Below are 13587 nucleotides of genomic sequence, written 5' to 3' on the forward strand. Positions count from 1 at the left end.
GTGAAATTCTGTTCAGCAGTTAAAAAGAATGAGGAGGGGTATATCTGTTCTGACAGTTTTAAGTGAAAAGGATGTGCCATGCAGGAGTTCCTCTGGAGTAGCCACCTAGGAATGGAATTTCGGGGAGTCAGCGTGGGATATGTCTCCTCAAGTTGACTGGTCCCCACCACACCTGGTGCTCTGCAGAGGTTCTACCAATTCATGTTCCCTCTAGCAAGCAGATGAGCACCAACAATGCAGTTATCCAATTTATTAATCCCTGCCAATCTTAGGGGTTTGAAACGTTACTTTACTGTTGCTCTAATTTCTTTTTCCTGATTATTAGGCAGACTGAAGATCTTTTTTGTATTTACTGACCATTCCCACTTTTTCTTCTAAAATGCGCCTGTTCATATTCTTTGTGTCCATTTTTTTACTATTGGTCTTTTTCTTATAAACTTAAATGTTTTTGGTATTTAGATACGCATCTTTTGTCAATTCTATGCAATTTTACTTCTAGAAATCTATCTTAAGGGGAAGAAACTTTTGCACATGTACACAAGAAATCAAAAGGATTTTCAGTAAAGCACTGAAAGGAAAAAGGTGGAAACAATCTACCTCTTCATCAGAAGAGGGTTTATTTATCAATGGCTACCACAAAGCAGTTAAAAATCAAGGAGCTACATCTACAGATACAACTTTTTTTTTTTAAGATGACTAGTAAGGGGATCTTAACCCTTGATTTGGTGTCGTCAGCACCACGCTCTCCCAAGTGAGCTAACTGGCCATCCATATGTAGGGATCCGAACCCGTGGCCTTGGTGTTATCAGCAAGCACCACCTTCTCTCAAGTAAGCCATGGGCTGGCCCTTACACAGACAACTTTGATACATTTCAAAATCAATGTTAAGTGAGGAAAAAATGTCAATTTGTAAAAGGATATGCAAAAAAAAAAAAAAGAAAAGAATATTCATTGAGTTTTCTGCTCATCATGGGTCATTATTTCTTTTCGCTGATGTTTTGCATGTCTGGCAATTTTTGACTGGGTTCAGGACATTGTCATTTTACCTTCTTGGATGCTTGATATTTAGATATATTTAAGTCAGTTTCCTCCCATCCAACCAACCACTACCTAAGGTGTGAACTTAGTTTCTCACCGGGATGACAACCACAATCCTATAACAGGTCTCCCTGTTTCCAAACTTTTCTCACTCCCATCTGTCCTTCATATAGCCATGAAAGTCACCATCTAAAATATAAACCCTTCACTGGCTCTGCATCATTCAGAGGATAAAGTTAAGACCCTTTATGATCTGATCCCCTGCAGACCTCTCCAGCCTCAACTCTTGCCACTCTCTACCTATACTTTACCATGTACTCAATTTCTTAACTGAATTGCATTTTGACAATCTGTTCCCGATTTATATTAAAGAGTACTATGAAACATTAAGCCTCCTCTCCTACCTTTCTTTTCTCTCTTCTGAATGCTAGGAGTCTGCAGGCAGCACCGCAAGATTCATAAATTACATACCATTCTCTCCCAAAGTCATTTTTAATAAGAACACATTTCAAACACCAAATTGTCAATATGAAATCGAACAGGTGGCTTAAACATTGCAAGATGGTTTGGTGTGTCATGTGACTGGACCAAAAAAAGCCTGCCCACACTTTTGATTCAAGCATAACTCAAACTCCAACCAAGCAATATGGTTCTTGTTAACTGAACCATGTGATTAGTATTTGTATTTATACTTCCAGGGTAATTGTTTCTTTATGCTTTGGAATTAACTGTGTCTATATCGTTGGAACAGCTGAAATACTGTAATGAATACATTTGCGCATAATTACATTCCATGTGTTAATGAGCTCAATTCACTTTCCCCTCCATACTTTTAAAGTTACTTTCTGTCTCAGAAAGGTTGTGGAAGAAAACAAGCTGAATATAATAGAAGGAACGAGTATGACTTACTGAAAAGCTTGGACTAGTGTGATCACATAAATGAAACTGGAATTCAAAGAAAGGCAGTGCTTGCTATCCAAGACCTCTCTCACACTAGACAGTGAGGGGCAAGAGCTGACTGCTAACTTAGGCAGCCCCCGACACCAGGGTTCCCATCCCTGCTCCAATCTCTAGTTCCATTTGCTTCAAATCCTCTCCATCAGGAAGTGGGCTATAGGGCCGGCTCGTGGCTCACTTGGGAGAGTGCGGTGCTGATAACACCAGGGCCACGGGTTCGGATCCCATATAGGGATGGCCGGTTTGCTCACTGGGTGAGCGTGGTGCTGACAACAGCAAGTCGAGGGTTAAGATCCCCTTACCGGTCATCTTTTCAAAAAAAAAAAAAGTGGGCTATAAATTCCATAAAAATATAATTAACATAAACGTATTGTGACTTAAGACAAATCACTAATCCTTTCTGAGCCTTAAATTCCTCATCTGCAAAACAGGCATAATACTCTCAAGCCTTGGCTTCCGGAAAAGACTACAGTGAGTATTGCACGAAATATTCATGTTATAACACTTTATAAAACTGTAAAACACTATGGGCATGTAAGATCCTATTAATATTATAATCAGAGATATCCTTTTAATATTAACCAGCAGTCCTAGAAACTGGAAGCATGTTATAGTAAGCCTTAATTTCCCGAATACAGACTTTAAGGCACAGATTACCTTTATTTGTAAGAGCCTTAAAATTTACACCGGAAAAAATAGTTAGAACATCCTCCTCCACATGAAGCACATATGCTGTCTGTGAATCACTTTCATCTCCAAATTAGTAAGATCCAAATTAGTAGGGCTTTCCTACAGTGAAATCTGTTTAAGCAAACATCTGCTGGTTCCCCGAAAAGTGATTTTTTTCCCACAGGTGGCCTTTGAATTTGTGGCCCAAAACACATGCAAAGAAAATGTAGCCTTTGAGACTGAAGTCCTTCAAAGAGAGGTACTGTCCTTGAGAGCTTAGGTCTGCTCTCAGCTGGGGAGAAAGCATGCTAAAAAGAACTCAACTCCAGGCCAGGAAGTGCTCAGATTTAATGAAAGTGACAATGACTGCTTCATCACTGTCAGGGCGAAACTGATTGAAAGGACATATTTTTCCTGTTACTAATATTCTTCACCAAAGCATAAAAGGAAGCATATGTTTTAGTTGAATTAGGGCCCATTTTCTGTTTTTTCAATTACTCATTTTTCAGGGAAGTGAAATAGGGGAGGCACAAAATGCAATCCCAAAGCCCTGAATTTTGCCCTTAGTTTTATTCAAGATTGCCCATATGACCTTGGGCAAATCACTGAAGGCAGATACTTGCTTTAGTGCCTGCACCTGTGACAGAGTCAACAACCCCCAACCCCCAGGGCCCAGTGAATACTCAGCAAATATCAGACGAATCATCAAATGATAAAATTGACTCTGGTTTTCCTATTGGTCCGACCAGCATGTACATCCTTTTTTTATTTTCTTTCTTTCTTTTTCCTTCCAAATGACAGGCAGTTACTTCCTGGCTTTGATCTGAAATTATATTAAGCTACCAAAAAAAGTCAGCTAAGAAGAGTGTCTAATTAATTTTTCTAACATTATAGGGAAATGTAGACACCTTTAATTAAAAATGAAAATAAGTATGGGGCCGGCCCGTGGCTCACTCGGGAGAGTGTGGTGCTGATAACACCAAGGCCACGGGTTCGAATCCCATGTAGGGATGGCCGGTTAGCTCACTGGGTGAGCATTGTGCTGACAACACCAAGTCAAGGGTTAAGATCCCCTTACCGGTCATCTTTTAAAAAAATAAATAAATAAAATAAATAAATAAAAATAAATAAAAAATAAAAATGAAAATAAGTAAAAAGATTATGCTTTAAAATCACAAAAGTAGTCAAGGTGTCCCAAGAACAGGGACATCTTATGCTTCAGTGAAAAGCAGGAAGCAGGGGGACAAAGAGAAGGTGGCATGTGATTGAAGTGGGAAATCTGAGGGACATGAAGCACCCTGGGCTGACCCTCTAGTTGATCTTATAAAAACAGAGGGGACAAAAGCACAAGACCAGTGGTGTCCCTCTCTCTCCACTCCCAATCGGCAGTGATTTAATGAAAGTGAATGATTTTCAGCTAACCAGACAGCTCTACTGGGCTCAGCAGGCCACAGCACCTGCAGTGCCCAGCCATCGGGGGTGGATGAAGCAAGGCATTCTCTGAGGGCAGTTGGTTCTCAGAAGATAAGTTTGGAGCGAAGACCTAAGCCTTTCTGACCTAAAGACCATGTTTGGCCAAAATTGGAGAACATAAATTCGTATTTCCTGGTTAATAAAGAGAGGCTGAACCATCAATTGTAATGAAGCACATGTACATAATGAGATTATACAGACAATTCATTTTTCTGAATGAATTCACTTAGAATGAATTCAATTCATTAGAACAATACGCTTAGCATTTATACAAGATTACACAGATGCCAGGACAGCAACGGTGGTTCCCCCAAGTCTACAACATCTCTCTCTCTGGGGCAAGCCTATCTATAGTCCAGAAAATCCAAAGAAACAGAGGATGGGAGCAATCCCGTGACATGAGTTAATGCCCAGGAAGAATGTATTTTTCTTCTTTGAGCCTACCTTGGCCTGGACGGCATAAGAAGCCAGGAGCACAGAGGCCTCAGGAGGGCAGTAGATCTTTTCATCTAAAATCTGCTTCTTTACCTGAAAGGGTCAACAAGGGCAACATGATACCATGTGAGTGGAAGTGAGCCATGCAGGCTGGTCACAGCAGATGACTACAGGGTGTTCTAATGAGGGCTGCCAAAGTACCCTATTAATGATTTTCTAACAAAAGGAACAATTTTTTTTACTGATGTAGACAGGTTGAGAGTTGAGTCACTGAGGAATTACTGGTAAGATGGCTATGTGTAAAAACCCCTTATCTCTTCTCTTCATGATCAATGCTGAAGAGTAAAAACAATCTTCATGGTTACAATAGAGACTGACATCTGGGCTGTGACAGAGAGCTGTGAAAGTGAGAAGTGTCAGGAGCAGCTCTGGGGGTGATTGCAGCCTTGGCCCCTGCTGAGCACGTGCAGCACTAGAGGAAATAGAGTCTTGTCTTAAGATAAAAGTCACTAAGACTGCTGAGTTATGACTGCAGAAAAAACTATCACTTTCAATGTGCTGCTGTAAGGAAAAAGGAAGCAATAAAATTTGATCAATTTAACTTTTAAGTACATGTGAGGTCCAGGAAATATCTTAAGCCATAATGTTGCATTCACATATCTCATTGCACTTAATTTCTTAGAACACTGCAGTGTCTGATGTTCTAAAGAAGCAAGAGAGCTACATGAAGTAGGGGCACACTGAAATAAACCCAACAGGAAAGCCAACTCCCTGTTCATGGATGTCAACAGTCACCAGATTCATAAAAGTAGTAAATTTTGCCTTGCTCAGTTAGAAAAACACCCTAACATTTCAGTATAAAGAAAAACCAAGCCAAAGGCACATGAGGGATAGGTACTGCTTCCAAGTGCTTACAAGAAAGACATTTCTATAATGCTAGGGCATCCTGGGACCTAGGAGATCTTTACGTGGTTTCATTCAAACACAAAAATTCTTCCCAGGTTTTAAAATTAATTTTACATTCCTGGCCTGTGGCTCACTCGGGAGAGTGCGGTGCTGATAACACCAAGGCCATGGGTTCGGATCCCATATAGGGATGGCTGGTTTACTCACTGGGTGAGCGTGGTGCTGACAACACCAAGTCAAGGGTTAAGATCCCCTTACCGGGTCATCTTTAAAAAAAAAAAAAAAAAAAATTTTTACATTCCTACAGAGAACTTGAAACCTGAAGTGTTTCTGAAGCAGTACAACTTTCTAATCCCTATGGCAGACAGACTTCTTTTGCAAAAGAAATTACTTAGTGGGTTTTATTGCTTTTAACTTAATATTTACTGAACACAATATACCAAGGTTCAAATTAATTATAGGAGGACTATGTGACAGTCCACACATCTACTTCTGGGAAACCATGTAATTAACACCCCTGCTGCAATCTTTTACATTAGTGACAGTGGGCACCTTTGGGCACACAAGCGGCCCCAGTGCCAATCACTACAACTAGCCATGAAACTGGGGAGGTGCTCTGCCCAAGCAATAAGAATGCAAGCAAAACTGACAAGGTTTTCATTCTCAGATTAATCTCCATCCCTGTGCCCCTAGAAGGTTAACCTATAATTATGGATCTCCTAATTTTTCTAATTATGTTAAGCAATTACTTATGATATGCCTACTATGCAGTCAATGAGCCTTGCCTCTAAGGGGCTTTCAATCTGATGAGGGAGTAAGGGAGAAACAAGACATTTATAGACAAAGAGTAGCATAAAACATGATGTTTGAAGTACCACATGTATGGGATAAACCAAGTGCCACTGGAATTCAGAAGTCCTGTCTTAATGAGAGCAAATTTTAAAGTTTTGGAAAAACTACTGCTTTATAATACTCTCTTTAGACTTCCTTTGCAACACCGAATACTTTTAAGTTAGCCTAGAAGAAAATAGGATCCATCTTCAAAGAGGTTTTAAGTAGCTACTTGTATCCATTCTTTACCATCACACCTTCGAGATTTCATCTGACACCAATTCTCATCACTTAAGTATAGTTCTATTCTGAAGATTTTTTCCATTACAGATCCAAGGGGCTGACTTTTCAGAGGCAGAACATTTTTGCAATGTGAAAGTGTTTGTGGTCAACCCTGAAGGGTTCACCCAGGTCAACTCTGCAACCATGCCTGGGTGAGTTCTCTCAGAATTGGCGAGTAGCACAGACTGGTGTACCTGCAAGAAGAATAAATGTTGTGTGATCTCCTGAACCAGCTCTTCCTCAGCATTCTCAGGATAAAATTTGGCCAGGAATTGAAAGGTGACTGGTTCTTCCTTTGAAACATCATGATCCAGCACCTGCAGAATTGCAGAGCAAAAGACAAACATGCTATGTTGGCACTTCTTCCTCCTGTGCCACACCCAAGAACCTTTTGCAGGGAGTATATAACATTTTTTTTCCTGCTAAATTCATCATATTTCCCAAAGGTTGTGATTCTATACAATATTCACTTCCCATGGTATTTTTGAACCAAATTAATCAATATCCCCAAGGGGTGAGTGAAGCTAAGATTAAGGCATAAATGTTCTCAAGGCCACAAAAATAGTTAAAAGCTAGAAATTTATAACTCAAAGGTCTTGGACAGGGCTACCTGGTTAACTCACCTGGTTACAGCGTGGTGTTATTACACCAAGGTCAAGGGTTTGGATCCCCTTACCAGCCGGCCGCCCCAAAACAAACAAACACTGCCCTTTATGGTAGGATGAAGGTTTTTTAATTTTCTGAAGTAGTGGACTCTTCCTTTATTGTTTTTTCCTTGCTGCCTGCCTCTAACATTTAGGTCCATGTTCAAATAGAAATTAGAAATGATGAACTAGATCTTTGTGAAAGCATCTAAACATTAACTGAGCAATAGAAGTAAAACGTGAGCAATACAAGTAAAATGTGTTCCTCATGCAAAGCTTTGTTTCAAGAAACCTTCAGAGATGCCCACAAAATGCTTGGAGCACAGTCAGTAAACCAATGCCTTTAATTTCTAACAATTCCATCCACCTCCTGAAAAGCTTGAACCATCTGCTCTCCAGAGTGAATTTCATTTCAAGACATAAACATGCCATGTAACAGGCTATAGGCTCCATTAACATGTGTCATAATATATTTCCTTGGAACAGCAGGTCCATGGCTCCTGATGCCCCCAATCTAATATCCATTTAGCCAACACTCAGGTATGATTTAAAATTCACTTTGCTGAAAACCATAAAAAGATATGGCAAGTTTTGCTGTCTTTGAACATAACTCTCCATGCTCCTGCCCAAATTCCAGGTGGCAGTACCCAGGAGATTCAAAATAAACCTGATATAGGACATCCTCCCTAACACTGGCACACGGTGGCACTTTGATGTTCATGATCATCGAGAATTACCATTGAAACTTAAAACCAGCAGGGATTCCAACATGAAGGTTTAGATTACTGTGTATGTATGTAAACACAATTTGAACACTTAAGCTTAGAGTCAAAATGGTAAAAGACAGGAGGCTTTCATTGTTTATTATGCCATGCAGTAGATAATAACTACAGATAGGCCACTGCAGGAGATACCATTTAGGGTAAGAATTAGACACTGACTTACTTTGAGATTCAGGTGTCTTTTAGGAGTTACTGACAAAAGCCTATGGCTCTGTTCCCCGAACTGTCTTCATGGTTAGGTAGGCAGGTAAGTAGGTAAGTGTGCCTCTGTATGAACATAGGAACCCATGCACAGGGCAATTCCCCTAGACAATATCCATTTCCAAGCCACATTAAAATTGCTAGAAGCCCAGACTTTACCATGCCTCAGAAGCTCAGAGAATCCTGAGGACAAAATAAACATTCTTCCTTTGCCACAGGGACAGGGCATTCATTATTCTCAAATTGGACACGGTGTTTCTCAAAAAGACATTTAAAATTGCCTAAAGAACATGAGCCCCAAGAGAATCTTTCCAAGACATAAGTTGTTTAAAGAAAAAAAAGTATAAGAAGATAATAGCAATTTTTATTCATAAAGCCTAACTAGTGGTTCAATAAACTGAAGGGCATAAAGCCAGAAGCAATCAGGCTGGTGACAACAGGTAAAGAAGCCAGGGCTGGCAACAGTTTAATCCTAGTTAATTCTGCCTGCCTAGGAGGAACAGAGGAACCTGTGAGGAACAGAAAACCTACAGCATCTCCAAGACCTGCTTTCTGCATGACTTAATTCAAGAACTTGCCCCTTTCTTTACTACACAGTCATAAAGCCTCCATGATAAGCAAATAAGTTGGGTGCCTGTTCAGGGAAGAAACGGGAAGCACACACCAGCCCCACTGAGTTCATGGTTCCAGCCTGACCTTCTTATCCATTTTGAGCCAGGCCACGGTGTCCTTGATTGTGTACTGCAGTCCAAAGAACCAGGTTTCCCGAAGCCCCAGAGTCCGGCACACCAAATCAAATAGGTCCTTCCCCTTCCACTTCATCTGCAACATAACAAACCAACAGGGAAGGGAATTGTGAGCAAAATTCATAATCCACCCACATGAAAACCTTTTCTCGGATCTCTACTCGGACTCCAAAACATGGGACAGCACCAAGATGGCTAATGAGAACTGAATTCCTAAATAATTTTAAAGTTTCCTGTACAAAACCATGAGTGGGAAAATACCAATTAGAGTTTAATGGCTTAATCACTGCAAAGCATACAGAATACCTCCCTTGGACAGTTTCTTATAGATCTTAATATCCCCAAAGCTGCTAATTTAGGAAAGCTGGTAAATAAGCATCCTCATTTAGGAGAATCTAGCCTCTTGAGTTAATCCAAGGAGATGGCTAGCTTCTACGAACATTAATTTCCTTGAGATTTTGTTGTTGATTTCTTTTTTAAAAATCATGACTCTACACTTTCATAATAATAAAAGGCTAGTGGGGTTTTGGGGGGCCGGTTTGGGTTTTTTTTTTTCTTTTTAATTTAAAGACTGATTTTACTAGAAGTTTTTTTTAATATAGGAGAAGAGATTGTAACTGAAGTCATAAATCATGGAGAAAAAGAACCATGAGAGACTAATCACTGGTTTCTACTATCATGGATGCCTAACTCAGGCCAAAAGAGAAGAGACTTGCCCACAGTCACACAGAGCAATTTCAAACTCTCAGTATCTAAACCCAGGTGATGAATTGACACCAATATCTATAGTGTTTATTCTATAGCCTCACTTTCACAAGGACCTGAAGCAATGGCTGCTAAACCCTTTTTTCAGCTATTCAGTATCGTAGCTGGAAAAGCAAGTTCAACATCTTAATAGGGGAAGAGAATGCCCCACTGCTTAGTAAATGTTGCCACCTAGTGGCTTTCAAGTTAAGTCACCCAGGATGTTCCCATACTACCCCTTAGCTGCTGCTTGTCGCCTCCCTGCCCCAACCACCCCCAAGCATCAGGAGGACATTCAAATGAATACTCTGGGGCTGTCCAGTTAGCTCACTTGGTTAGAGTGCAGTGCTGATAACACTAAGGTGAAGGGTTCGGAACCCCATATTGGCCAGATGGTAAAAAACAAAAGAAAACGAAACAAAAAATACTGATAAATGCACACTGGGGTATAGTTATAATCACAAGACACATCACAGAAACAATGGTCACAGTAAGAATAATGTTGCAATTCAAATACAAGGTCAACAGATGGGAAGAATGAGACCACTGCGCCACAAAAACATCTGTCCTCCTACCCTCAGAAATCTCCACCCAAATCCTGGCACACTAAAGAGGCATAATGAAAAGGAATAGGGGAAAAAAAAATAGGGTTTAGAGATTTGTTATAAAAGCAAGAGGGACCAGTTAGCTCAATTGGGTAGAGCACGGTGTTGTAACACCAAGGTCAAGGGTTCAGATCCCCTTACCAGCCAGCCACCAGGAAAAAAAAGGAGAAAATAAGTTAGACCTCTGATATCTGATTGGTTAAAACCTGATTCTACAGGGGAGTTTTCAAATAGTTCTTCTATTTTTAATATATGTGAATGAACAGTACGTTCTGTACAAAGTACTCAGCAGGAAAACCAATTCTTTCTCTGACTTTGTAGTCAAAGCCGAGCAAAGCAGCAACCGAGATGGAAGGACACCAAGACCGCAGCAGACAAGTGGTTGAGGTACATATTGGCTTTTGTCCTTCACCAGGACCATTTTTCCTTTCTGTCTTTAAACCTCTACTTCTGTCCCCTCTGGAACACTACAAAGATTGAGGTCTTCAGAGATTATTTTGAATAGAATAAAATAAAATGATGAATTTTATTTTAAAAAGATGATCTCCTGTCTCCTTTTGCAAGGCTGAATAACGGGCACACCCATTTTCCAGTCTGACAATATGACAAAGGGTTTTTTAATTCACGGCAGGTTTTAATTCCTACAGGCAGACTTCACTGAAGAAATGTTATTTTGGAAAACTAGAAGCTTCAGGATACTGATTATCCTCTTGTCTCTATTTTAAGCCAGCACACAGTATATAAATTATAAATGACTACCTTACTACAAGATAATGTAACACTAAAGAACAGGCGCTTACTTGGAGAAGTTAAACACCCAAGGGCTGGGAAAATCAAGGTAACGATTCCCAATCTGCCATACCTCACAGCCGTGGCTGGGCCAGGCTTTGGCACACGGGGGCCTGTCTGCAACTGGAATGTGCAGTGCATCAAAACGAAAGCTGCCAAGGGAATAAGTCCTGACTTGGGAGTTGATATGCAGTTTTCCTGTATTACCTGCTACTTCTTTGTTTTTAAAATGTGAAACTATCTTCGTTGAATGCAAAAAGACAATGTCTTTGCCCCCACGGAGCTTACAATAAAGTGAGAAGAGAAAAAATTCTTACACTGATTCAGCATGCCCCCTTAGATTTTTAACTTTGACTTGAAGAATCGTAGACTATCAGAGTTGGAAATGACCTTGAGTAATTACCTACTGTAGGCTCATCCCCTTTTTGCACAAATAAAGACACTGAGTCACAGATTCTTTATCAAAGCAGACACTACTGGCCTTCCTCATGGTGATCTAATGTAGGCAAACCCCCAGTCCCTTAAGCACCTCTTTTCCTGCTCTGTAAGCTTCCTTCCTTGCTCTCCACCAGCACTCCCCAGCCACCTTTTCCAGTAAGTAACCAGTGTCTGAAACAAAACCCATTCTCAGAAGAGTCAGATATTGCTCATTTATAACTCACTGTAAATTACAACCTCTGGTACTAATTTATTCTTTCAACGAGTATATTATAGAGCACACCCTGTGTGCCAAACAACATTAGACATTAGACAAAATGGTAGAAGCAGGGTCCCTGCAGAAGAAACAGGCAAGGACCCAGGCCAGATAAGGCTTTAAAGAGCAAGTAAGAGTTAGACGAAGGAAGGAAATAAGTCTTTTAAAAAAAACCTCATGATCTCTGCAGGGAACTACAAGTCATCTGGTAGAACTGAAACAGACAGTCTGGGCTCAGAAGGGGACGTGGTGGGAATGGGGCTCCAAGTGGGACCACGTGGCTCAACTTCAGTCGAAAGCCATGGACTCTCTGAAGACACTCGGGCAGAAGAGGGACAGATTCAGCTCTCATTCTGGATGTGCTCTGACAACAGATTGGAGAATGATTTGGAGGAAAGGAGCCTGGGATCAAGAAGGGCAGATGGTTAACTCAGCTGGTTAGAGTGCAACTTTATAACACTAAGGTCACGGGTTCAGATCTCTGTACCAGCCAGCCACCAAAAAAAAAAAAAAATAGAAGGGCAGAAAGGAGTCCAACTCCTGCCATAAGGAAGGCAGTGGGAAGGAGAAAGGACAGCCTGAGGAGTGAAAAGGATGCAGAGTCACAGAACTGGTGCTTGAACAGGGGACAGAAGGAAAAAGAATCAAGAGGAACATCTGCATTTCTGACTTGAGCACCAGGCAGTTCCACTAAAGAACACACGGAATATAGGAGAAGCAGCAAATTTGGAGATATAGAAGAGCAACTAATTTTTAGACAAGATAAGATGCCTGAAGAAACCGGGTGGAGACATCCTAAATATGGTTGATTTAAAGTCCTAACTTCATTTATAAAAGAGAATGTTCTGTCTATATGTAATCAAGAAGTTCCTCGGTTGGGTAAAATTTAACTTCAACATGTCATCTATATAAGGTGGTACTTTTCAACAAGCCCTTCCCCAAATGTATGAAGATTGCTCAGTCTTCCTAATTTGGGTTTCTACTTCTTTACAAACAAGAGCAGTTGGTCATAGTTGCTCTGGGTGATTCTCAGGACACCCAGTGGAAGCGAGGTCTTAGGTTGTGAACAGGACTTCCAGGATGCTGCCACACTTACCAGACCATGCTTGCCTTCAGTTTTATCACTGGTTCACTACACTGTGCTGATGCTGTGAAGTGACTTGCTGTCAACTAAACATCTCCCTAGATTGCAGGCACCTCAGAACAAGAGCAGTATTAGTCATTTTTTAGTTCCTCTCAGTGCTGGCTGAGTGTGCACCCAAGACACGGCAAACAATGCAAACAACAGAACTGACTTTACTTCAAAAACCCAAGGTTCAAAGAGTTAAAGCAAAATCAACCCGCACTCATCCACTCCTTCCACACAGATTTAGTGAACACATGATGTGTCCAAGCACCATCCCAGGTGCAGGGGATAAATAGGGAACGAATAAGAGACAAGTCTCCACTCTCACAGGTCTAGGACACGAACAAGCAAGGAAGGTAATGACCTCCTCTACCCAGCACATAAAAATCAACTCGAGGTGTAGTTTTCATCACTACAATGCTTGTGAGTGCCACAACAGGGACACCCAGGGGCTGTTGGGACCCCTGTAAAGGGACCTCCTATCTGGGAGGGGTAGGGAAAAGACATCTACATTGACTCATGGTGGGAAGGCAAGTGAAGACTGAGCTTGGGGAAGGAGGAGCAAGCAGGAAATTATGTTCCAGGCAGAGGGAACAGCATATGTAAAGGTCTAGAGGCAAAAGAATTTAGATGGTCCTAATAGGAAATAAAAGCAGCATAGTTCA

At 40.9% G+C, this 13587-nt stretch overlaps 1 protein-coding gene across 6 annotated transcripts in view; it reads right to left on the minus strand.

The window, feature by feature from the left end:
• The window catches only part of NF2 (neurofibromin 2 (merlin)), an 83449-nt gene that overhangs the window by 44462 nt on the left and 25400 nt on the right, over nucleotides 1-13587 (minus strand). For all 6 annotated transcript variants that reach the window (XM_008575537.1, XM_008575538.1, XM_008575540.1 and 3 more), the window contains exons 2-4: nucleotides 8915-9040; nucleotides 6786-6908; nucleotides 4582-4665 (exon numbers count right to left, since the gene is read on the minus strand). In XM_008575537.1, coding sequence (XP_008573759.1) covers nucleotides 4582-4665; nucleotides 6786-6908; nucleotides 8915-9040 — 333 coding nt within the window. The remainder of the gene's footprint in view (nucleotides 1-4581; nucleotides 4666-6785; nucleotides 6909-8914; nucleotides 9041-13587) is intronic.

The sequence above is a fragment of the Galeopterus variegatus genome, unplaced genomic scaffold (genome assembly GCF_000696425.1).
Source record: "Galeopterus variegatus unplaced genomic scaffold, G_variegatus-3.0.2 Scaffold1204, whole genome shotgun sequence".
Lineage (NCBI taxonomy): Eukaryota > Metazoa > Chordata > Mammalia > Dermoptera > Cynocephalidae > Galeopterus > Galeopterus variegatus.